Here is a 26,718-nt window from a genome sequence, read left to right on the forward strand (position 1 = left end):
CCACTTGCCACAACTAGAGAAATCCCAAGAGCAGAAACAAAGACTTCACACAGCCAAAAATAAATTAATTAATTACATTTTTTAAAAAGAGAGAGAGAGATTTTGCTGAACCAGGGAGGTTGATGTGGCAACTAGAACATGGTTTCAAGGTTCCTAGCAACCAACACAAAAAGGAGACTCTTGGACCACAGAACTGCTGTTATCTGGTAGAAGAAAGGACACTGGTTCCACCAGAGATATGCTAATTGATCTGGGGGTGATGGGCTCAAGGGCCCTTGGTAGCATGACCTGGGGTGGGCAGTAGAGGGCAAACTGAGAAGCTAACGTTTCTATTTGAATCTATTTGCTCAACGATAAATAAAATACAGCAAGGCAGGCAAGAATATATTAGGGAACTTTATGTAAAGTTCCATGAATTTGGGGCCTCTCAGGTGGTACTAGTGGTAAAGAACCCGCCTGCCAATGCTGGAGATGTAAGAGATTTGGGTTCAAGTCCAGGGTCAGGAAGATCCCCTGGAGGAGGGCATGGTAACCCACTCCAGTATTCTTGCCTGGAGAATTCCATGGACAGAAGAGCCATGGGCTACCATCCATGGGGTCACACAGTTGGATACGACTGAAGCGACTTAGTATGCACACACCCATGAATGTTTAGGGTAAATCATGTGACAACAAAGCCAATACAAGGCTCCTCTAGTTTGCTTCAGTCTTCCAGGGTGAAGATGTGACCTTGGACCAATGACTCGATGCCTCTGAGCCTCACCTCCCTTACCTGGGAAAAATGATTACTGTGCAGATGAAATGAGATGATGCATGTAGATTACTTGGGTTGATAAATGCTTGCTCTGCTGTCCTTTATATTAATGTCACATAATGACCTTATGGCTAAAATCAAAGACTCTGGAGCTACTAAGCCTGGGTTTGGATCTCAGCTTCACCACTTACTAGCTAGGTGACCTTGCCCAAGGTCACCTAGACCCTCTGTGCCTCAGTTTCCTCCTCTGTTTATAAAATGAAGCTAATAGGATTACTGTGATGGTTAAATGAATGGATGGTTGAAAAGCCTTTAGGACTAGAGTCTGGAAACACAGGAGGTGCTATGTAAGTGTTTGGTCAATAGATCATAATGTGTTCCCTTTAACCCCTAAAGGTCCTTCTGGAGAAAAGTTAGAAAATAACAGCTTCAAAAAGAAACCAGCTATTTCCAGACTCTAATGATAAAAGGAATGGATTCCTATAATCCCAGCGGTCCCATTTGCCTTTTAGAAGATTGAGAGGCAGAATGTGTTTGCAATGGTGGAATCTTCGGCAGGTAACTGGCCAGACTGGAGTACTTGGGGACATGGTCCACTTTCCTACGGCGCCTCGCGCCCTTCCACCGAGCTTGACCGAGGACTGACGGCTTTTCCGACACGGGCCAGGGGCGGGCCAAGGGGAAGAGGAGGGAGTGAGCTCCCGGGATCCCCTCGCCCCTCCCCCCCGCGCCCAGTGAGTAATGACATTCACGGGGAAGGGAGGGAGCGAGCGAGCGAGCGAAGGAGAGGGGCAGGCTCGGCGAGGCCATGTGATGCTGGGCGAGAGAGCCGCCGCCGCCGAAGCCTCCTGCTTTCCTCCCTCGGATTTCGGGCTGTCATGGCGACCCCCAACAACCTGACCCCCACCAACTGCAGCTGGTGGCCCATCTCGGCGCTGGAGAGCGATGCGGCGAAGCCGGCGGAGGCCCCCGACGCACCCGAAGCGGCCAGCCACGCCCATTGGCCCAAGGAGAGCCTGGTTCTGTACCACTGGACTCAGTCCTTCAGCTCGCAGAAGGTAGCCTGGAGGGAGCCGGGGAATCCGATGCGCCCCGCGGTTAGGAGACTTGGGGGAGGGGACCCGGGAGGGTTTAAGGATCCGAAGATCTGCTCAGAGACTGGAGGGTAGAATCTGGGGTTGGGGGGCCCGGAGGACGGGGGACGCTGGGCTGCTCTCCGGGGAGGTGACTGGCCCTGTCTTGGGCCCCAGGAGCACCGTCCCTCATCCTAGGCACAGCCATTCTGCCTCTTTCCCTCCCAGAAAGACCCGATCTGTTGGAGGGCTGAGAAGAGAGACAAAGGCAAGGGGAAGGGAATGGGCACTGCTGGGAAGGCGGCCTGTCGGAGGGGGCGGCTGCTGCGGGGAGGGGGAGGAGCGCTTCCTGGGGTCCAGCCTCCAGCCCCAGTCCCATCGCAGGCCTGCCCTCTGCGCTTCTATCCCGATACCACAGGCCTTCGGGTCAAAGCTCCCCTGCCTCTCTGTCCGGCCGGGGGACTTCTTCTGATTGGGGTTTGAAGGGTCTTACCCTAGCCCTCCCCTTATACCCCCTAATTTTGAGCTGAGATGCAACGAGTTAACCCATCTCCCCAAACCTCAGCTCGGCCCATAAGATGTGTGTTTTCTGCTCTTAAAGGCACAGACAACCCCACAGCCCTTTCTGACTCAGGGGAGCTGGAAGGTGGTTGGGAATCCAGCCCGTTGTTAAGTTATCGGGGTTCCCGCTTTCTAGGGGTGAGGTCCGAACCCCGCACCTGGAAGACCAGGGCACCTCTAGGGGCGCAATCTCCAACCCTGGGCTGTCCTATCTATGAGGCACAAATTCAGCACCATGGCCAGGTCCCAGCAGCCAGGTCCTGGTGGAGCCTACGGGTCACCCATTGCCTGACCCTTCCACTTCTCCCTGGAAGATCCTTCTGTTCCACTCACGTATTTTCCAGATGGATAAATAGATGCCTTAAAGAGAAATGGCCTTGGAACCAGTCTTTGATTTGATTTTGGGGTTCGGGCTCAGTTTTCATCATCTGGAAAATGGGATAATAGTAACAATTATAGCTATTTCCTCTAATTGCAACCCCTTCTTAGGGTTGCTGAGAGAGTTGTTGAAAAGGTGTTATAGCTCATAGTTTTACACTTGTTCAGTCGCTAAGTCGTGTTCTACACTGGCACTAGTCACGTGTGAGCATACATTACTGTTTCAAACACAGAACACTGGGTCCCACCTCAAAGATTTTGATTCAGTAGATCTGGAGTGGGGCCAAAGATGCTGCATTCTAACAGACGACCAGGTGATGCCAATGAAGCTGGCCCACCGACTCTCCTTTGAGTAGTTCCCAGTTTAAAGTACAAACTCTGAGGCCAGACAGTCCCCAGCAGGAGAGCCATCTTCCCCAATAATTCACCATGAAGTTTTTGGCAGGTCATTTTGCCTCCCCCAAAGCCTCAGTTTTATAATCTGTAAAATGGAGCTAATGGCAGTACCTTCTACAGAGGGCTATTTGTGATGGTGAAATGAGATGATGCACAAAAAGTGCTGATAGCAGTGCCTGGCACGAGATCAGGGCTCTGTTGATAATGATATCACTAAAGTGTTAGGTAAAGGAGGAGATGGAGTTAACCAAGGTCACGCGGGGACTCGTCCATAAATTCTATACATGCGTGCTGAACACCTACTGCACGCCAGGCTCGACAAAGTTGCTGGGGATTTGGGAATGAGTCAGACCCACTTCCAGATGCCAGGATCTCCTCCTCCCCCAGAACCTCAGGAGACAAGCCCCATTGTCCAGGACTGGACAGGGATTTGGGGCTGGCACCTCCCATTACCATTTCCCGAGGAAGCCTCCTGAATATTTCTTATTCAGGATGAGCTCAGCTCAGGGCTAAGTTGCCCCCTAAGTCAAGGATGGGACCACCCACTGCAATCCCATTTGTGACCAAGCCTCTGACAAAGGCATTCTCCTGCCTCTCCTGCCAGGGCCTTCTCCTTGCCCAGGTGCCCATGGTGGGTTCTAGAGGCAGTGCAGCCTGGCAGAAAGCTCTTGGGCTGTGCAGTCAGATGGTCCTGGCTTCTGGTTTCATCTTGAGTGCTCACTGGCTGTGTGACCTTGGACAAGTCACTTCATTTCTCTGTGCCTCTATATCCTCCTCTGGAAAGGGGGACATTTGCATCTGGCTCTGCAGGATTTCTGGGGGATTCAGAGGACATGGACACATGTTAAGTGTCAGGCACACAGCAGGAGCTTAGCGTTGCCTTCTTTCCCATCAGTCCTAAAGGGCCCTGCCTGTATGCACAGCAGTTCCCAGAGGGCCCTCCTACACGTGGCAGAAGGCAAGTGAATGGCCTCGACCTGCCAATCTGGCCTGGCTTGTCAAGTTCCTGGGCACTGGCACCCCAGTCCTGTCCATGTTGCCCTTGGCCATGTTCCAGCTCCACCCCCACTCCCAGGAGTGCCACAGGCGAGGACTGCACAGCCCACCTCTCCTCCGCTCAGAAGTCTGCAGTGGCTTCCAAGTGCCTCTGGGAAAAAGCCAGAGTTGTCATAATGGCCTCAGGCCCTCCTGCAGGATCTAACCTTGCCTGGTCGTGGAATCCTCATCAATCGGGGGAAGCCTATGAACTTTTCTCAGAATAGTGTTTTTAACTGAGTAACATCAATACATAGGAGCATTGGATTAGAAGGAAAACCAGTCCTACTGAAGTACAGCTATTGACATATTTTCCAAAACAAATTAATTACATAATAATGTGTATTAAGCCATCGTATCACACGATCGAGTGCCAGGACTGATGACTGCTGTGATGTTGAAGTCATGACAGTTATAACTGCAGCAGCTGGGAAGTGATGACAGTGTCTGATTCCTGGCGGGGACAATATTGCAGGCACTGCTAACACTACCATGCCTTGTCGCCTACACTCATAATTGAAGAGAACGCCAAGTGTCAGCCTGAGATGACTGAAAATAAACCTGTAATTTTCCCATCCTAGTTCAAGGACTCCCTGATTTTATTCATAGACCCCGGAGTCTAGGAACCTTCATTAAAAATCCCTGTGCATGACTCTTCCTGATCCCCTCTCCTCTGTCTCCCATACATCCTGCTGCAGTCACTCTGGCCATCTCACCATTTCTCAAAAATTTCAGACATCTCCACCTGAGGGCCTTTGCACGGGCTATCCCCTCTGCCTGGAACTCGCTTCCTCAGACCACTGTTTGAACTACCCCTTCACTTTGTCCTTTGCTCAAATGTCACCTTCTCAGAGAGGCCTGCCCTGATGGATCACTCTGTTGGTTTTTTTCTTTTTTGGCTGCCCTGGGTCTTCGTTACAGCGCATGGGCCTCTCTGGTTTCGGAGCACCGACTCTACTGCAGGCAGGCGCAGCAGCTTCAACACAGGCACTCTAGTTGTGGCGTGTGGGCTTAGTTGCCCCACGGCATGTGGGATCTCAGTTCCCCATCCAGGGATCGAACCTGCATCCCCTGCACTGCTAGGCAGATTGTTAACCACTGGACCACCAGGGAAGTCCCTGGATCACCCTATCTAAAATGCCCTGGACCCCCAATTTCCCTTACCTTGCTCTACTTTTTTTCTTTTTTTCCCAATGAACTCACTATCTTTTGACACACTATCTCATTTTAACTGCTCGTCTTCTGTCTGCACCCATTAGAGTGTCAGCTCCCCGTGGGCAGTTACCTTTGTTTTGTTCACTGCTGAGTTTCAAGCACTTAGAACAAGACCTGGCACAGAGTAAGCATTCAGTAAATAAGTGCTGAAAAAGGGCTCATTTGTAAGCTTCAAAATGTTATATTAAAAGGTATTTGATTCTGTAAGCCTAAAACTGCTCTAAGAAATAAAGCTTATTAATTTTTTTCAGACAAGTATTTGAGACAAATAAACTAAGATTCAGAGACTCCAAGTATCTTTTACAAAGTCACACAGCAATTAAGAGGCTGGACAGAGACACCAACCCAGCCCATCACCATTTGTTCAGGGCCTGGGTGAGAGGGGACAGTGCCTAACCATGACAGTGAAGCACCAGTGGGTGAATTCCAGGCACCCACAGGGGAAACAGTTTGCCCAGAGATGGCTGATGCCTGGTCACTGAGTGGTGACCACCTGAGTCTGACCTGGCCTCCAAGAGGTAGAGATGGCAGATGGCCTTGATGGCTGCATGCCCTTCCCCCGGGCCTGGCTTCCTCCCACACTCTCCTCCCCCGCAGAATGGCACATGGCTGTGGCCTGCAGCGCAGCTAAAGGAGAAAGTCTCCTTGGCTGCTTGCCAGCGTGACCCCGAAGCAGCTCCAAGCAGGACTGTTGTTCCTCTAAAGATAGTCCCCTCCCCAGGCAGGAGTCCCACCACCAGGCATCCTTACTGAAGTTCAAGGCCAGGGCCCTGGGAGTAGACGCCCTGCCAGGATGCACCGTCAAATGTCTGGACCTGCCAAGGGCAAAGGCCTGATTTAGTTTCTGTTTCCATACCTCCAGAGATCCCAGCCTGACCCAGAGGCTGGATGGCCCAGCGGAGCTCGCCAGGATGGGCTAGAGGGGAATGGTTGGTTGGGTTCCAGCAGAACTCCAGCCTCGACTGCCCTGCAGCTCCTACAGGGCACAGGCACCACCCATGAGCTCAAAGATACACATATAAATGCTTTCCGTCATGCCCACTCACACTTATACACACACAGGCACACACACTCATATTCACACTCATGTACACATGCTCACACAAGACTGGATGCTCACACTGATTTGTATCCATACCCACCCACACTCGTGCACACACATGTGCAGACATTTGCTCACTTACACAGCTGCCACTCAGACACATGCACACACACTCACACGACTAGACCTAACAAATGCCACCCTGGCACTCCCTCTGCCACAGTCCCCCCCATCTTAGAACCAGCAGTTCCCACCCTCTGCCAAGGAGGGCAGAGCCAGTCCTGTCTCCCGCAGGATCTGAATGTAGCATTAGCTCAAAGCAGGGCCACGGGACACTCTGAGAACACGGAGTTCAGCCTTTCATTTTACTAACAATTAAAAGGAGGTTCGGAAAGGGGCAGCAGTAGTTCCAAGGTCACACAGCATTGCCCCGCGGCAGAGCCAGGCTGAGGACCTGAGTCCCTGCCTCCCCATCCCGCCCACGGGGCCTGCTTTTGGCTCCTGCAGCAAATGAATCTGGGTGAGGGCTGGGGGCTTCAAGGGCTGATTACCCCTTCTTCCCCACAGCCCAGCACACAGACGGGGTTGTTCATGTTAGCTGTGAGGGTGGGGCATCAAGTACTCCAAGACATCAACCAGGAATGCAGGGTAGGGCAGTGTGTGTGTGTGTGTGTGTGTGATAACAGTGATGTTGGAACCCATGTATTCACCTCTCACACTGGGACTTTATCCATGTCATTCCACCTCAACCTTTTGCCAGCCTTGAAGGAGTAAAATACATTCCTCATTTCACAAAAGCTAGGGATCAGAGAGGTCACGTGACTTGCCCAAAGTCACATAGCAAATAAGCAGCAGAGTCAGCCTTCAAGTTCAGGTCTGTCTGCCTCCAAAACCTAGTCTAATTCAAGAAGCCAAGACATACATTACCCCTACAGTATGCCAGGCACTGTTCCACAGGGACTAATCTATATAATCCTCACAACAACCCTCTGAGGAATTTACTCGTGAGACTTCTATTGAACAGATGAGGACACTGAGGCACACAGATGGAGAGCTACTTGTAAAGCCAAGAAAGAAAGAAAGAAAGTGAAGTCACTCAGTCATGTCTGACTCTTTGTGACCCCATGGGCTCTAGCCTACCAGGCTCCTCCGTCCGTGGAACTTTCCAGGCAAGAATACTGGAGTGGGTTGCCATTTCCTTCTCCAGCAATTAAGTGCTAGAGCTAGGACTTGAACTGGCACAGTCTGGCACGCAGCTTAACATTTTGACTATAACACCATGTTGCCTCTTCTGGGAGCTTACCTCTTGGTATCTGGGAGGAAGACTGGGGACGCCCAGGCTCAGGAGTTACCACCTAGGTATGGAGGGGGGTCATCGATGCTTTACCAGAAAAGACCTGTGCTTCTCTTGGGATGCCTTCTCTTTCTCCTGGGCTGGAGACAGAAATAGGGAGAGCTTATAGGCATGGATCTTGCCATCCTTTTGCTGGGAGAACTTGGACAAGCCCAGCTTTCTCTCTGAGTCTCAGTCCACAGGGAGAGAACAGTTGGCCTAGGTGGTCATTAACCATCTCCCAGCTAAGAACTGTTGGGCTGGATCAGGAGCAAGCTAGCCTCAAAAATCTCCATTAGAATCTACCAGCTCCAGTGTTTGTCAGGGACCCTCTGGACCTTAGGGAAAGATTCTGGAGAGGGCAGGTCCAAGACTCCCTGGAAGGAGCCCCCGGAGCAGAGAACACTAGTCTGGGAGTCAGGAACCTTCTAGTTTTAGGTTGACTGCCAAAGTGGCTGTGTGGCTTTGAGTAAGTTAGTTGCCGTCTCTGGGCTTTCATTTTCTCATCAAGAAAAACAGGGAGATGGTCCCTGCTCTGCCACTCTCTGAAAGGCTGTTGTGAGCATCCAACGACCAGATAGGAAGGTGTTTGGGGACAATAAAGGGCTAGGCTGATGTCAGCAAATTCTTTTCACCTCACTTTAGATTTCTCAAATCATTTGAGAAATTTTGCTGTTGATTATGACGATGATGAGAAATTCTGCAAATTTCCTGGTCAGATTCACGTTTGGAAGCCAGGCTGAGTCCAATCCTGATAATGATAATCATGAATTAAGTGCTTTCTATGTACCAGACACTGTGTCCGTGCTATTATTAATACTTCAATTCTGCAACAACAAAAAAAATCTGAAGCCCAGAAAGTGTAAGGAATCTGCCCAAATTCACACAGCAGAGCCAGAAATCCTATCCCAACTATGTCCAATTGTGACTCCCAGCTCCCTAACCACCAGTCAGCACTGCCCCTGGTCCCCTCCACCAGGCCCCAAGCACCAGGCCCCCACGAGGTACACCACCCTGTCCTGCGCCCCAGGGGCCCAGGAATGGGTTCCAGCAACATGTCCCCTCCGGTGAGTGACCTCTGACCCCTCTTCCTGCACGCCCCGCCCCACCCGGGCAGAGGGTCCCCGTGTGTCTTCCCGCCTTCCCCGCTCTGACCCTGGCACCTGCAGGTGCGGCTGGTGATCGCCGAGAAGGGCCTGGCGTGTGAGGAGCGGGACGTGAGCCTGCCACAGAGTGAGCACAAGGAGCCCTGGTTCATGCGGCTCAACCTGGGCGAGGAGGTGCCCGTTATCATCCACCGCGACAACATCATCAGCGACTACGACCAGATCATCGACTACGTGGAGCGCACGTTCACTGGAGGTACGGCGGCCGCACAGGCCCAGACAGCGCCCCCGAAAGCTTCGAAAACCTGGGAACCCACCCCCCAACCCCCGACCCAGGCCTGGTCTCCCTGACAAGGAACCACGGGCTATAGGCCAGGCTCAGATAACCACTCCAGGATCCTCAGATCCCCGAGGACCCCCACTTGGAGCACTGGGGCTGTGGCCTCCTCCCAGGAACTCAGGAGTCACAGAATGGGCTACAGACCCTCCCAAGCCCCCCAGGCCAGAGCAGGGCCCAGACCCTCTTGTAAGTCCCCACAGACAGGACCCAGATCATCCAGGAAGGCCAGGGTTCAGCCAGGACCCTGAAACCCTATAAGTATAGTCAGAACCAACAGACTCTCCGGGAAGCCGGAGACCAGCTCAGATACCTGAGAACTTTCCAGAGGTGAGCAGGGCCCAGCTCCTCAGAGGCCCCAAGTCCTTTTCCACCTTCTCCCTGTTCCTTCCTTCCCTCTGGCCCTGCTCAAGTTCAGCAGTTCAGTCCCCATGGCGGAGATGGGCCCAGATGCGCAGTGTTTAAAAAAATATATGAATTAATTGTCAACATTTAAAAACCAAGGATGTTTCAGTTTCAAACATCCAGGATTCCAACTTCTCGCCAAGTCTAGCAACACTAGGCCTAGACTCCCACCTGAAAACAGGCCTGGGCAGGTGAGGAGCTACCCCTTGAAGGACAGTCTGGCAGGGCTCCCTGGAGGAGAGGTAGGCGGGCAGGACCACTGGCGTCCCCTGTTAGCCTGGTAAGGACTTTATCCCAAGAGTCAAGGAAAGGGGGTGGGCCCAAGAAAGTGTTAGTCGCTCAGTCATGTCCGACTCTGTGTGACCCCATGGACTGTAGCCCGCCAGACCGCTCTGTCCGTGGGATTCTCCAGGCAAGAATACTGGGGTGGGTTGCCATGCCCTCCTCCAGGAGAATCTTCCCGACCCAGGGATTGAACCAGCATCTCTCATATCTTCTGCATTCTCAGGGAGGTTCTTTACCACTAGCATCACCTGGGAAGTCAAGGAAAGGGAGTGGGCCCCAGACCGCTGGATGATTCGTGGTTCCAGGATGCTGAGGTTGGGGGGTGTGGTGCCAGAGGCTGGCCTCTCTGAATCAGGGGGGCGGGAGGCCCAACACTGGGCCCTCCATCCCCTCCCCAGCCCCACGCTGTGCCCCGCAGAGCATGTGGTGGCGCTGATGCCGGAGGCAGGCAGCCCGCAGCACGCGAGGGTGCTGCAGTACCGCGAGCTGCTGGACGCGCTGCCCATGGACGCCTACACGCACGGCTGCATTCTGCACCCCGAGCTCACCACCGACTCCATGATCCCCAAGTACGCCACGGCCGAGATCCGCAGTGAGTGCCAGGCGTGGGGATGGGGCCGCAGGACCCTCCAGTAACCTTGGCTCAGCCCCCCTCCTCCCTCTAAACGCAATCCTCACTTGTCTTCCTCCTATTTCTGTCTCTTACTCACTTGCTTCCTTTCATTTCTCCTCTTTTTACTCCTTCTCTCCTCTTCCCCGTGGATATCTCCATCCCTGTGTCTGTTTGTTCATTTCTCTATCTCTCACTCTGGGTCTGTCTGTGTCTCTCTGTCTCTGGCTTTCCATCTCACTCACTGTTTTGAACTGAATGTCTCTCTCCATCTCTGACAGTTCCCCTTTCTTGTCCCCCTCTCTTGCCCTGCTCCTCTTGTCCTGCTATCCCATACAGAGGCTATCAGGGTATCTGTTGCCCCAGAGGCTTGTCTGTCCATGGGAGCTTGGACACTTCTCCAAAGGCAGCCCAGGGCATTGAGTGATATTCGGGCTGGCATCACCAAGGATGACTGCCCAGGTATTGCGAAGCCCCCAGTGGAGTCTCTGATTTCTGATTAGTCCATCACCCATGTACTGTCATAACTGCCAGCTTGAATGTGCCCACAGCCTATGTTATCCTTTCTTTTTTTTTTTCAGTACTCAGTAAATAAGGGTTGGATGAAATCAGATCATCCATCAACAACTGTTTACAGACTTTGGTCCAGGCTCTATGCAAACACCATGGTGTCCTATACACAGAGGAAGCGTGACGAGTCTAAGTAGATAATAGATGCTTGGTAAATGGTCACTTCCTCTCTCTCAAGGGAATGAGGCTCATGTCTGAAGGTGAAGCAGATTGTGGAACTTGATTTCATCATTTTAGAGTGCCCCTGAACAAGACTCAGGATTTGTCTATATTGCCCTGTCCCCAGTGAATCAACAATATTTTTGAGGTCTTCTATGACCCAGGCCTTGGATAGGGGGCTGGGGAGGGAAGGGGACTGTTACAGCGTCTACCCTCCCAGAGTCATGGTTTCCGGGAAACAGAAAGACAAATGACCAGGTAATTACAATGCAGGACTAAGTAAATTTGAACAGCCTCTCAGGAGAGCAGTCTGGCACTCTGTATAGAATATTAAAAGGCCCACACCTTTGGAGATTGTCCTGCAATGACAATTGGATGTGTGAGCCAAAGAAGTATGTACAAAGATATGCATTGCAGCATAGGAGCTAGTAGCAAGAAGCTGGAGATAACCTAGTTGTCCATGAGCTGGGGAAATGAATGCATGAATGTGTATGCGTGCTCAGTCATGTCTGACTCTTTGTGACCCTATGGACTGTAGCCCCCCCAGCTCCTCTTTTCATGGGGTTTTCCAGGCAAGAATACTGGACTAGGTTGCCATTTCCTTCACCAGGGGATCTTCCCAACCCAGGGATCGAACCAGGGTCTCCTGTGTCTCCTGCATTGGCAGGCAGATTATTTACCTGCTCAGTCATCGGGGAAATAACCTTGTTGTCCATGATTTGGGGAATAGGTAGATAAATTCTATTTCTTACAAACAATGGACCATTGCGCAGCTGTTAAAAAAATAATAGGCACATGGAATGCTCTTTAAGACGTATTAATAAAGAAGAAGAAAGTGAAGCATCTAATGTGCTATCATTTATATATGTCAAAGGGGGTCCAATGGATACACGAGCGCTTGCAAACACAAAGCATATTTCTGGAAGGATGCATGAGAAGATTAAGGGAGCAGGACTAAGGGACTGCAGATTGAGAGAAGAGAGATTTACTTTTCTCTGTACATTCTTTAATATTGTTTGAATTCTCAAGCAAGTATGCATGTATAGTCTGTTCAGGACTCATTGATTTAAATTTTTCTAATCTAGTACCAATCAGTGTTATGATAAGGGGAACACAGAGGCTGGGGCTAAAGAAGATGCCCATCCCAGCCTCTGGGGTCATGGAGGGCTCCTGGAAGGCAGCAATATTCAAGGATGACCAGGAACTAGGAAGGGAAATAAAAGAGAGAATCCTTTTAGGGTCACGGATAGGAGAGGGAGTTGTGTGAAACCAAAGGACACTTAATGGGGTTGATGTATGTAGCCCAGTGGGGGTAGGTGTGGTCCTGGTGTGAATCTAGGGAGTAGGGCTGGCAGAATTGGAATTTTATCTCATGAGCAGCAGAGAAACAGTGGTGGAAAGTGACAGGATCAGATTGGCATTTTATAAAAATCATTCAACAGGAAGAAGAGTGGGTGGGACAGTTAAAGGGTCCTGGCTGTCATCTAGGTGAGCAATGATGCTGGTCTGGACTAGGTGGAAGGAGTTTCTAAGTGCTTCTGAAAGATAGAGGTGCTCCCCCATCCTGTCCTGAGTTATTTGAAGGTACCTAGAAGGCACTGGTGGAGAAGGCAATGGCACCCCACTCCAGTACTCTTGCCTGGAGGATCCCAGGGACGGCAGAGCCTGGTGGGCTGCAGTCCATGGGGTTGCTAGGAGTCGGACACGACTGAGCGACTTCACTTTCACTTTTCACTTTTATGCATTGGAGAAGGAAATGGCAACCCACTCCAGTGTTCTTGCCTGGAGAATCCCAGGGACGGGGGAGCCTGGTGGGCTGCCATCTATGGGGTCGCACAGAGTCGGCCACGACTGAAGCAACTTAACAGCAACAGCAACAGAAGGCACTGGGGTGCAGAGAGGATCTCAAGACTCCAGCCCAGCTGAGGGAGAGAGGAAGGACCTCACAGGATGCAGAAGTCATCCTGCAGTGACCCCTCCCCCATCCCAATTAGTCAAATGTCTTTCCTTGGCCTGGTCTGCCCTCGTGGGGTCTAAAGAAAGCCACATGGGGAGCCTTGGGTGACTGGCAAGAGGAGAAGATACTGTCCTTGAACTTCAAACTCATAAAACATCAATGAGACTTAATATAGCCCCATAGCTGAAAGATCAGGGAAGTGTGCTTGCTGATATCAGGCCAGGAGATGGGATGGTGGACAGTGAAACCTCAGAAGCAGAAGCTGAACAATTGCAGTCACTCATTTATTTTCTCATTCTATTCCATTCATTCATTCATAAACTCCTGTTCTGTGCCACGCCTGTACTGGTTTTTGAGGGAACAGAGATGAATCAGATATATTCACTGTTCTCCAGATACTCGGGTTCTGGTGGGGGACATGCACATCCAGAGATAAGTACACTGGCATCAAAATGTCCATGTCCAGCAGTACATGTTGTGCACTGCACAAGTCGGGGGGGCACTTTTCACATAGACCACAATGTGAATAGATTTGTGGAATGGCAGCTGATTAATGTGTTTGCATTCTCTGGAAATCTGTACAGCATACGCTGGAGGACAAAGAGACCTAGAGGATCAGGAAGGGCTTCATAGAAGAGGTGATCTTGAGCTGGATCTGGAAGGGGAGTTTCAGGAATACAGGAGAAGGCCCTTCCAGGAAGAAGAAGCAGTCAGAGCAAAGGCCTAGAGGTTTGGAATGAGCTGGACATTCAGCGAGTACCAAGCATTTGGAGGGGCTGAAATGTTACCATATGGGGACAGAGGCAGTTGGGGGAACTCAGTGGAAGAAGATGGAGTTGGTAAGGGAATAGGAGGTGATCCTGCTGCATCTCTTAAGGCAAGTTGAAGAGCTTGAACATTTTCTGAGGGCAGTGAGGAGCAACAGATGGCTTTTCAGCTGGGAGTGGCAGTCAGATGTGTGTTTGAGGAGGGTCTCTCTGAAACTGTGACATATTTGGTTTGGGGAGGAAAGAGAAGGCAGAGTTGAGGACAACCCCCAGTAATCTGGGCTTCCCAGGTGGCACTACTGGTAAAGAACCCACCTGCCAATGTAGGAGACGTAAGAGATGCAGGTTCGATCCCTGGGTCAGGAAGATCCGCTGGAGAAGGGCATGGCCACCCTCTCCAGTATTCTTGCCTGAGAACCCCATGGACAGAGGAGCCCGGCAGGCTACAGTCCATTGGGTTGCAGGGAAGTGACTTAGCACACACGCACGCCCAGGCATCTGGCTTGGCTTAGTGTGGGGTAAGCGTGCTGCAGTTTGGGGAGTATGCAAACAAGCAGCAGGTGAAGCAGAGAAAATGATGGGGTTGGTTGGGTGAGGATGAGTTTGAGGAGCCCAAGAGATGTCCAAATGGAGTTGGGGCTCAGGGGAGAAGGCAGGTCAGGTTTACGCACCACCTGACCCACTGTGTCCCAGACTTACTGGCTAAGAATTCTGGAGAAAGTCTACCCCACACATGGAATCTGTTCCACAGGATCTTATCCCACTTAATCTTTCCACCTCCTCTTGTAAAACCTGTGGCTCACAGTTAGACTTTTTAAGGTAGATTACAGGACAGTTCCTCTCTCTCATTAAGAATAATTCTCACGGTGCTGCCTTGAGTTCCATCACTGCCCCATGTTCCATCACTGGCCTTTTGGGCATCTTTAAAAAGCCAGTTTTCCCAGAAAACATGGTCAGTATGTCCCTATATCTTCAGGGAAGTTCCCTCACCAGGAGTGGACACCCAGCTCTCTTTTGATTTTTCGTTTTTTTAACTGAACAAGTTTTTCCTTGTGGGTTACAGTGAGTGAGCACCAGACTGAGAATCAGACAGATCCAGCTTCAAAATCTCTGCTTGTTGTTTACTAGTTGTGTTACATTATTTAGCTTCTCTGAACTTGTTTCTTCACTATAGAAAGGGGTGGGGGGAGTGTAAACTGAAATAGGAGTTTGTCCAGATTTAGGGTGATATTCATTTCTGGCCAGACTCCTACTCATCCCCCAGAGTCTCCTCCTCCTTGAGCTTTCTTGATACCTTGTGCCCTCTGGGTCCCACAGTATCCATTCATTCTTCATTAGAGGTTGGCCATGCTATGTCATAGATATCTCTTAAGGGTCTGTCTCTCCCACTAGCCTGAGCCTAAGGCAGGATGGCATCTCATCGATCCCTATGTCCTGGCCTGAAGTGACATAGTGTCTGCTGGTTATGCCTGTTGATATTGTTACTTTCCAGACTAGTGTTTGAGTGGGACCTATTTCAAGTTGTGGGGGAAGGGAAAGGAAAAGCACCAGGTATCAGATGAATGGGACTTTTCCTATTCTTTCCCCAGGACATTTAGCCAACGCCACCACAGACTTCATGAAATTGGACCATGAAGAGGAGCCCCAGCTCTCTGAGCCCTACCTTTCTAAACAGAAGAAGCTCATGGTGAGTGCCCCTAGGTCTGCTCATTCCCCTCTCCCACCATCTTTTCCATGGAAGAGAAGAACTGGGAGAAGCTGGTTCTAAGTAGAAATCATTTGATGACCTGAAATAGGAAAACCACTGTCTTGCTTTTCCAATCCTGTCTCCTCTGTCATTTACTGGCTCTTTGACCTTGAGCAAGTCACTGTGGCCCTGCAGCCTCCCTTTCCTCATGTCTTCAGTTGTGTCTCTAAGAGCAGAGCTTTGTACTGAGGTTCTTGGGTAAATGTAGTATTGAGGGAGTGCTTTAAGGAGAACCCAGTAAGGATGGGGTAGGAATGAAGAAGGATCCAAGTTCACCTGATTTGGACCTTAAAGGGTACCACAAAGTCACCTTGAACAAAGGGATAAACTTTTATACCCTTGTATTAGCCATTGGCCCAAGTATTTCTCAAATATTTCCAGGAAACTCCTTTTTGGCCAAAAGCTGTTCTCTGGAGAAGGGGCAGCTTTGAGCCACTATCAACCAGCTTTTACAGCCATGAAAGGGATCTGGTCAGGACAGCTAAGCTCACTAGACTGCTGTGAGCAGCAGATGAGGATGCTTTGTAATGTTGGAGTATCCAATACACTTGATGGATTATTTGGAGACTGGGTTTGGCAGAAGGGGGTTTGGACCAAGATTCTTCCATCCCTGGTCATCTTTGCCATATTGAAGCCAACTCAGCTTCTCTAGCTCTTGCCTGTCCTGCCCACAGGCCAAGATCTTGGAACACGATGACGTGAGCTACCTGAAGAAGATCCTGGGGGAGCTGGCCATGGTGCTGGACCAGATCGAGGCTGAGCTGGAGAAGAGGAAGCTTGAGAACGAGGGTGGGTGCCAGTTCTGGGGTAGGTGAGTGCTGGAGCTCATCCAGCCCACCCTGTCTATGTCTCAGCATCTTTTCCCCAAAGATCTCAGAGGACTGTCCAGGTGGTTAGGATCATGGGCCATGAAGTCAGAAAACCTAGGTTTAAGTCCTAGGTTGGCCACTTGCTAGTTGAATGACCCTGGGCCAGGTACTTCACCTCCCCGAACCTCAGTTCCCTGTCTATAAAATGGGGATAATAGTAAGACCTACTTCAGAGAGATGCTGAGACATTGCATGAAATTATACACGTAGAATGCTTAGATCAGCGTTTCGCACACAGTAGGTATTTAATAAAGGTTAATGATGATGATGATGATAGTGATGGTGGTGACCATTATCCCTTATACCACCTCACCTTTCCGCCACTGAAGGATGTATTATGGCTCCTTCATGCTGTAGCCGTACAGCTAGGCTCACCCAGACTCTCTGATCTTGACTCTTTCTATTGTCAAGTGCGTCTCTTCTTGGGACTGTAAGCATGCCAGCCTCATTTCCACCTCCACATCTTTGCACCTGCCACTTTTCCAGGCTGGAGTACCCTCTCCATACCACTCTGCTCCTTGTCTTCATTTATCCACCATCTTTGCCATCACCTTCTTCAGATTTCATTCTGGACTTTCCCATTTTGCTCTATTTTAGGTGGCCTGTTAGTCTGGTCTCCTCAACAATGCAAATTTGTGGAAGCCATGCAACTTGCATTGCTACACTTACAGCTTCACACACACACACATAGATGTCTGTGTATTTGGAGAGGTTGTGGAGCACAGTATTCTAAAAGATAGGTGTAGAGTCAGACAGATTCAAATTAGGGTTCCAGCTTTGCTGCCTATACTGTGTGACTTGGACAAGTTTCTTTCCCTGTTGGAGCTTCAGTTTCCTCATCTGTGAAACAGGATGTGTGTGCACATGCACAGTCGCTTCAGCCTTTTCAACCCCATGGACTGTAGCCCACCAGGCTCTTCTGTCCATGGGATTCTCCAGGTAAGAATACTGGAGCAGGTTGCCATGTCCTCCTCCAGGCGATCTTCCCAGGGATCAAACCACATCCTCTGTGGCTCCTGCACTGCAGGTGGATTTTTTACCTCTGAGCCACCAGGGAAGCCCAAAGTAGGATGGTAATAGTACAATTTAAAACCTTAACTCCATCCTGTTGAACTGTTTAAAAAGTGAAAAGCACTCAGCACAGCGTTTAGAACAAACTAGTTTATTACATGTGACAGCTAAAGACATGTGCATTCTTCAGATGAGAAAACTCAGGCTCAGAGAGGTAAAGTGACTTGCTCAAGGTCACACAGCTCTTAAATGGCATAGTTAGGACAAGAACAGCTTCCCTTTTGGTGGGTCCAGTGTTCGTCCAGCATTTCACAGCTGAGGCTCCAAGTGCAAGGCACACACGAGTACCTAAGGTCCTAAATAGGGACAAGGCCATGCATGCTGAAACCAACTGTCATAAATCCTTTCTACAAAAAAAGTGCTGTATGGCTAAATGAGTAAAAAGAATATATGTTGAGTTGGCCAAAAAGTTCGTTCGGGTTTGTTCACATGATATTATGGAAAAACCTGAATGAATTTTTTTGACCAACCTGATACCTCAAGAAGGAATTTTCTCATTTCTATCTCAGAGGGTGCTGAAGAAGGGCTATTATGGAAGAGTGTTCAGGGGCCAGTGGACTTAGCTGGACTACATGTTGCCCATCATCTGGAAGGCTAAGCAAGACTAAGTCGAATGATGGTCACAGGGATTCTGAGAGCAGCAAGAGTGTGCAAACACATGTTAAGCATCTTCTTGTGTCACATTGACTAAAGCCCCGTTGGCTAAAGCAAATGACACAGCAGAGCTAGAATTTAACGGGTGGAGGGTTGGATTCTTCCTCCTGGTGGCAGGATCAGTAAAGCCTTTGCATAGGGGCATGCCTGCAAGAATAGGAGGAATTTGTGGCTGTTTCTGCAGTCTCCTTGGGGTGAAGTGTTCTGATTTTACTTTCAGTGGGTTTCACAGGAGACAGAAGCACAGATGAGATGGTGGTGGCTAGGACTGAGGTGGTGGCCGTGGAGATAGAAGGCATGAAAGATTCCAGAGGTATTTTGGAGATGAAAATGGGCAGGAACTTGCTGAAAGGTTGAGGGTGTCAGGGGAAGGGTGGGGAGTAAGAGGAGAGAAAGGAATCCAAGAGGACTTCTGAGGTCTTGGTCTGAGTTACTGATGATACCATTTCCTGATATGGGCAAGGGGGACTCAAGAGTTCAGCACCCAAGAGGGCATGTCACATAAGCTATCAGATATCCCAGTCTGACTTTCAAAGGAGAGGTCAGAATTTGGAGATGGAAATTTGCGAGTCTTCAGCGTATCCGTGGGTTTTTTGGTTTTGTTATTTATCTACTTATTTTGGTCATGCGGCTTGTAGGATCTTAGTTCCCTGACCGGTGATTCAACCCATGCCCTTGGCAGCGAAAGCATGGAGTTCTAACCACTGAACCACTAGGGAATTCCCATATATGTTGTGATTCAAGTTATAGAATTGGATAATGCCATGTAGAGGATAGTGGAGAGAGAAAGACGTATCAAGACCTGCTTATTAGTTATTTATTGCTTATGCCAAACTGTTCCCAAACTCAGCAGCTTAAACAAAAAGCTTTTATCATAGCACCCAGTTTTCTGTGAATCAGGAATTTTGGAGCAGCTTGGCTGAGTGGTTCTAATTTGGGGTTGCATGATGCAGGCTGCAGTCCAGCTGTTGGCTGGGGCTGCAGCACTTTGAGCTGAAGGATCGGAGATTGCTCATTCACGTGGGTCTTGACTAGAGGTCTCAGTTCCTCAGTGGCTGATGGCAGGAGACCTCAGTTCCTACGTGGGCATCTTATTAGGGCTGCTTGAGTTTCTTCACAACATGGCAGCTGGTTTTCCCCTGAGTGAGTAACCCCAGAGAGATAGAAGCAGCAGAAGCCACATTAGCTCTTATGATCTACCCTTGAAAGTCATTCTGTCACTTCTGCCCCATTCTGTTCATTCAAAGCCAGTCATTAAATACAGCCCATATTCAAGGGGAAGAAAATTGGGCTCCACAAAAGAGGTAAGTATCAAGTAATCTTGGACATATTTTTTCTTTTTCTTTTTAAATTGAAGTATAGTTGATCTGCAACATTATATTAGTTTCAGGCAATTTACCTTCTGAGCCACCAGGGAAGTCAGTTTCAGGTATACAGCATAGTAACTCAGTATTTTTACAGATTATACTCCATCAAAAGTCTTTACAGGGTAATGGCCATAATTGTCTGTGCTATACAGTGTATCTTTTTTGCTTATCTATGCGATACATAGTAATTTGCATCTCTTAATCCCATACCCCTAATTTGCCCCTCCCCCTTCCTTCTCCCCTTTGGTAACCACGAGGGTTTTTTCCAATGAATTAATTAGCTGTTTTTGGCTGCTCTGGGTCTTCACTGCTGCAAGTGGGCTTTCACTAGTTGCTGTGCACAGGCTTCTCACTTCGGTGGCTTCTCTTGTTGCAGCTCGAGGGCTCTAGGGCCTGTGGGTTCAGTAGTTGTGGTGCATGGGCTTAATTGCTCCATAGCATGTGGGATATTCCGGGACTAGGGATTGAACCCGTGTCCCCTGCATTGGCAAGCAGATTCTTAACCACTGGACAACCAGGAAAGTCCAACCACTAGTTTATTTTCTCTCTTCTTTATGGAAAGACATTCTATTTTATTACTTATTTGGCTGCACTGGGTCTTAGTTGCACCATGCGGGATCTCCAATCTTCATTACCACATGCAAGATCTTTAGTTGCTGCATGTGAACACTTAGCTGTGGCACACGGGATCTAGTTCCCTGACCAAGGATCGAACCCGGGGCCCTCTGCATTGGGAGTGCAGAGACTTAGCCACTGGAACACCAGGGAAGTCCCAGGAATGGACATTCTTAAATAGTGACGCACATGTACATGTTTGCAAACATCTGTCTGCAGGCAAACACCAGATGCACATGGGTGTACATTGCATGTGGTAATCCAGCCCACTTCATAGACACAGGCACCCACGTGTGCAGCTCTCTACATGCTTATACACAATCAGCTGCACGGATCTGAGCAGACATTCACATGGCTAAACATACACACCATGCAGGTTGCAGACACATAGGTCCACACACAGACCCAAATCAAAATGCACCCATTGAAAGGGGATTGTGTGTCTGTAGAAATACATACAGATGTGCGTATTTGCACATAGAAAGAAGCAGCTTAATGCAGTGGTTATAAGCACAGGCTCTGGAACCAGATGGCCTGGGTTCAAATCCACACTCTGCTCTGCCACTTACTAGCTGTGTGGCTTCTACTAAGTTACTTAACCTCTCTGGGCCTCAAATTCCCTCACCTGTGAAACAGGGATAATAATAGCACGTATTTGATTGGATTGATGTGTGGATTAAGGAAATGAAACCACACTCTCCTGGTTCGTCTCGTACCTCAAAGACCATGCCTTCTCATGCACCAGCACTAGTTTCTCTCATTGCCCAATATCTAAACCTTGGCGTGTCCCACGGCTTAGTCCCTGTCCTGTTCTCAAATCTGTCTACGCTTATCCAGTGCGTACCCCGGCACTTCCGTCCCCTGGTCCTGCCTCCTCTCACTGTCCGTCACCCTGATCATGATCTTACCCCTCTTCTTACACACCAGTAACTCCCTGATCCATCATTAACAGCCCCTTGTCTGCACCTTCAGCTCCCTTATCCCTCTCCTACTTCATCACACTTTGCAAAACCTCAGTTCAGTTCATTTCAGTTCAATCACTCAGTTGTGTCCGATTCTTTGCGACCCCATGGACTGCAGCTCACTAGGCCTCCCTGTCCATCACCAACTCACGGAGCTTGCTCAAACTCATGTCCATCAAGCCGTTGATGCCATCCAAACATCTCATCCTCTCTCGCCCCTTCTCCTGCTGCCTTTAATCTTTCTCAGCATCAGGGTCTTTTCTAAAGAGTCAGTTCTTCGCATCAGGTGGCCAAAGTATTGGAGTTCAGCTTCAGTATCAGTCCTTCCAATGAATATTCAGGACTTATTTCCTTTAGGATGGACTGGTTGGATCTCCTTGCAGTCCAAGGGACTCTCAAGAGTCTTCTCCAACACCACAGTTCAAAAGCATCAATTCTTTGGCACTCAGGTTTCTATATTGTAGTCCAACTCTCACATCCATACATGACTACTGGGAAAACCATAACTTTGACTAGATAGACTTTTGTTGGCCAAGTAATGTCTTTGCTTTTTAATGTGATATCTAGGTTGACCCCATGGACTATACAGTCCATGGAATTCTCCAGGCCAGAATACTGGAGTGAGTAGCTTTTTCCCTTCTCCAGCAGACCTTCCCAACCCAGGAATCGAACTGCTTGCAAAACCTCAGACCGCTCTCCACCTATTCAGCCTATACCCAGGAGCCTAAACATGGCTGGAGGAATGTACAAGGATGGTGGCTGAACTTTATTTCCTTCTTTTTTATGATTATTTATTTGGCTGTGCCAAGTCTTGGTTACAGCACATGTAATCTTTGGTGCCACATGTGGTATCTTCATTTGCAGCATTCGAACTCTTAGTTGCGGCATGTGGGATCTACTTCCTTGATCAGGAATTCACCCTGGGCCCCCTGCATTGGGAATGCAGAGTCTTAGCCACTGGACCACCAGGGAAGTCCCTGGCAGGTCTCATTTTGAACTCATGACCACTAACCTTAGAGGCCTTCCTGCTGCCCCAGGCCTCCCACTGCCTCCTCTTCAGATGGCGATTTACTACCTCTCCTTTCTCCTGAACCCTCCAGCTGCTTCTCCCACATCCTCACTCTCAACTCACCCCCATAGCTACCCTCCCACCAGTCCTAGTGCCTGTATAGACACTGTATTTTATCGATTCTAAGATGCATCTTTGTTAAATCACATGTCAACATCCCTGAAATTGGAAGGTTCTCAGTAGTTTAATTGGCATCGCTTGTTCTCTCTCGGGTGGATGTCTTACATTTGAAACTTAGAATTAGAAACTTAGACGTCTTAAAAGACAGTGCTGTACTCCATCTTGTTACCAAGGATGAACTGTTCTTGAACTAGCTAAGCCCAGTCCCTTCCCTGTGTCCTGGATGCCACCCACGCTCATCCACTCAAGGACAACCACAGCAGTAATTCTCCACTTCTCCTGTAGTATCTCTTCCCCTCTTGGCTCAATCATTCCCATCAACGTTTTTTTTTTTTTTTTTTTTCTTCCAATTTACAAAAACACTCTTGACCCATCTCATAGTATCAGTGTATCCTTCCCATTACAGCAGAACTCTTTGGAAGGGTGACTTTTGCTCAACGTCTCCATTTCCCTTCCTCCCTTTCTCTCTTGGACTCCCTCCAGCCAGGCTTTCATTGTCAGCATCTACTCCAGCTGTTCTTGTCAAGGTCAGCAGCCGCCGAATGCAGTCTCTAGGTCTCAGCCTCCCCTTCTGTGACCTTCCGGCAGCGTCTGACCTCAGCTGAGCCCTCTCTCCCTGGCACACTTTCTTATCTTGGCTTCTAGGGCATCGCCCTTTCCTGGGTCATCTCCCACCCCATAGGCTGCTCCTTCTCATGCTGCTTCGCTGGTTGCTTCTTGTTGCCCAAGATCTCAATCGTGATGCCCCCAAAGCTCCATCCTTGGTCCCGTTCTCAGCTCTGTCTCCACTCATGCCCTTGATGATGCCACGCACCTGTGCCTCTAACTGCAGACACATCATCTCTCCTCGGAAGTCTCATGAGCATCTGGAAGGTTCCATAGTCAAGAACAAATTTTTAATCAGAGCCTTCATTACATTTTAGCTCCTCCTCCCATGAAACCATGAACCTCTTGAGGGAAGACATTGTGTCTTATCACATCTTCATGACCAGCACACATGCTCAGCTGTGTCTGACTCTTTGCGACCCATGGAACATACCACCAGATACACATTTTAAATGTTTTATTAATTGATTAATTCTTGACTGTACTGGGTCTTCATTGCTGTGAACAGGCTTTATCTAGCTGCAGTAAGTAGGGGCTACTCTCTAATTTCGGGGCACAGGCTTCTCATGGTGGCTTCTCTTGTCACGAAGCATAGGTAAGTAGGTGCTCAGGCTTCAGTAGTTGTGCCACACAGGCTTAGTTGCCCACGGCATGTGGAATCATCCCAGACTAGGGATCAAATGCATGTCCCCTGCATGTCAGGTGAATTCTTTACCACTGAGCCACCAGGGAAGCCCAGAGCTTCAACTTTTACTCTGACCATGACAGGGAGTCATTACAGGGCTTTGATCAGAGAGAAGGACATGATCTGACTTAAGGTTTAACAGGATTCCTTTGACTACTGTGCTGAGAATAGACTCTAGGGAGTCAAAGGCAAAAGATAATGATTGTTAGGACCAGGGTGGTAACAGTGGAGGTAACATCCAACTTTGGATGTTTTTTTGAAAGTAAAGTTGATGGGAACTGCTGCCAAAGTATATGTGGGTGTGAAACAAAAAGAAGAATTTGATATGGCATGAGGCTTTGGGCCTGAATAACTGAATGGACGGAGGTGCTGTTACTGATGTGTGGATGAGTGTGGTGGATTTGGGGTGATGATCAGGAATTCAGTTTTGGACTTGTCCGGTTTGAAACACCCAGTGAACAGACAAGTAGAGCTGGAAAATAAGCAGTGTGATATGTGAGTCCAGAGTTTAAATAATCTTCCTGACCTAGGGATCAAACCTGGGCCTTTTACATCTCCTCCATCGGCAGGTGGATTCTTTTACCCCTGTGCTACCTGGAAAGCCCCTAAATACATATATTTGCATTTAACAAGTCAGTTGATTTAAAAGAAAAGAGTAATATAGGAAGTATATGCATATGGCCAAAATCATGAAAGAAATACAGGAGTGGGTGACCTTGGGGAAACGCTATGGCCAGCAGACAGAAGCCGAGGTGTAAGTGATGAGAGAGAAGGGAGTTATGGGAGGACAGAAGCTGAGCCCGCCCCACCGCCATCTTGTCTCTCTTGCACTCCAGGGCAGAAATGCGAGCTGTGGCTCTGCGGCTGTGCCTTCACCCTTGCGGATGTCCTCCTGGGAGCCACCCTGCACCGCCTCAAATTCCTGGGACTGTCCAAGAAATACTGGGAAGACGGCAGCCGGCCCAACCTGCAGTCCTTCTTCGAGAGGGTCCAGAAACGCTTTGCCTTCCGGAAGGTTCTGGGCGACATCCACACCACTCTGCTGTCGGCGGTCATCCCCAACGCGTTCCGGCTGGTCAAGCGGAAGCCGCCATCCTTCTTTGGGGCATCCTTTCTCATGGGCTCCCTGGGAGGGATGGGCTACTTTGCCTACTGGTACCTCAAGAAAAAATACATCTAAAGCCAGGCTCCGGGCTTGGTGTCTGACTGTCGGTGTCTCTGTGCTGTGTGATTCCCCACGAGCTCTCGGTAACACACCGTCTCGTCTCACGAAAACTTGGACAGCCCCCTCCCACCCCTTGTTCGGAGTAATTCTAGAGTCAGTGTGAAAACATTCCATAGTTTAGAAGTAGATATTGCCAGTGCCGTGAGTTGAGGCCACGGCTCTACTAAAGGAGAAAAAGAATGAGTGGGAAAGAGAGAGAAAGGAAAAACAAAAACACGAATGCCTCTTTTTGTTTGTTTTGATTCAAGGTCTCAAGATGGAACTGTGGGGACTAGTTGGGATCTGAGGTGAGTCCCAGGCCATTTCATTCACTAGGGCCGAAATTCTGGGAGGTGCTGGGGACTCAGAGGGCCTGACCCTCGCCTCCCCTTCCCTTCCCTCTTGCCCAGGGAAACTCTTCCACAGGACAAAGCCAACATCAAGACTCGACTCTTCTAAGCGGTACTTCCGGGTGGGGCTGGAGACCTGGAGACCCGCATGGGAGACCCCTGAAGATCGGCTCAGGGGCTTCATTCTTCTCCTGGACCTGAACTGAGTCAGCACTGGCTGAAGCCAAGGCAGTGACATCCAACCAGAGGCTGTGTCTGGGACCGATGCCACAAGCACACCCTCCCATTCCCCTCTTGATTTGAGCAGAGTACTGGGTCTGGCGCTTTACCGGAAGTTCCTGAAGGCAGCGTCCATCCCATCCTCCTCTTCCCACCTGGCGTTGAGTTTTCCCGCCATGTGAGGTGGACTTTCAGTAAAAGCCATGTTGACCATCTCTCGGAAGTTCAGCCCTGGCCAGAGTGTTGGGTTTGGAGATGGATGGTCCTGGGGTCCCTTCTCCTGCCTCTGCCAAAGCCATCTCTGTCAATGCCTGCCTTCCCCATCACTCTCTGGGCTTCCTCCGTGCCCCACCATGTCTCACAGGGTCGGGGTGCGGGGGTGTCTCTGCATCCACGCTGCCAGCCCCCGGGGCATCTCACTTCCCTGTGCCTTTTGCATGTTGGGAAAGGGTCTGAGTGTCACTGCCGTTCATGCTTGAAAACCACTGAAAGCCCCCAATAAAGCATCCAGGAGGAGCCGCCGCTTTTCATTTCTAAACCTGAGCTGTCCATCTAGCTCTCATTCCCAGAGGTCAGGGCTAGAGGGGTCAAGATAAAACAATCAGACTCTGTGAACCTGACTCACCTTACTCTGTCGCCAGTTTTGACCATTTCACTTCTATCAAGAAGGAAGAAATGACTGATGGTTTTGGGGGATCTCAAGGCTTGAGCTGGGGAGACCAGGTTTTATCTGACATGAAAGGATAGAGAGGATATTAGAGCATCTTTCCAGTATTTTAAGGCCCCGTTATGCAAGAGGGCCATTTGACTTCCGATCTTGGTTCAAGCCTAAGAATATAATTGCTGGGTCTCACCCAGCTGCAAAGGAGGCTGGGAAATGTAGTCCTGGTTGGCCAGCCTATTGCTCAGGAAGGAGAGAACAGATCATAAGGAGAAACTGAAAGAGAAGAGACACAGACAGACTTCTGGCAAGAACTGTAGACTCAAAGCCTCTGTGAGCTCCCACCTTCTTGTTCTACATATGCAGAAACTGAAGCCTTGGATGGGTACATGCCTGGTTTGGTCAGGATCCCATTATGAGTGAATTAGAGAGCCAAGTGCCCTTTTCCACTCCCATTCCATCTTGCAATATTATGGAGAGCGCTAGGGTGTGGACAAGAGTCAACATGCAAACGATTACTCAGAACCCATCCATTG

At 49.5% G+C, this 26,718-nt stretch overlaps 1 protein-coding gene across 2 annotated transcripts; it reads left to right on the forward strand.

Annotated features, from left to right (window-relative positions):
- The first annotated feature begins 1,630 nt into the window (after positions 1-1,630).
- Positions 1,631-25,562, forward strand: GDAP1L1 (ganglioside induced differentiation associated protein 1 like 1). Of its 2 annotated transcripts, XM_055543245.1 has the most exons (6): positions 1,631-1,812; positions 8,957-9,149; positions 10,339-10,512; positions 15,573-15,670; positions 16,405-16,519; positions 24,585-25,562. In XM_055543245.1, exons 1-6 carry the CDS (start codon positions 1,633-1,635, stop codon positions 24,926-24,928), a joined length of 1,104 nt encoding a protein of 367 aa, XP_055399220.1. In that variant the 5' UTR covers positions 1,631-1,632; the 3' UTR covers positions 24,929-25,562. The 2 variants fall into 2 exon arrangements, with proteins under 2 accessions (XP_055399220.1, XP_055399218.1); XM_055543243.1 differs by lacking the exons at positions 15,573-15,670; positions 16,405-16,519.
- The last annotated feature ends 1,156 nt before the right edge of the window (positions 25,563-26,718 follow it).

Source organism: Bubalus kerabau, chromosome 13 (genome assembly GCF_029407905.1).
Source record: "Bubalus kerabau isolate K-KA32 ecotype Philippines breed swamp buffalo chromosome 13, PCC_UOA_SB_1v2, whole genome shotgun sequence".
NCBI classification, from domain to species: domain Eukaryota; kingdom Metazoa; phylum Chordata; class Mammalia; order Artiodactyla; family Bovidae; genus Bubalus; species Bubalus kerabau.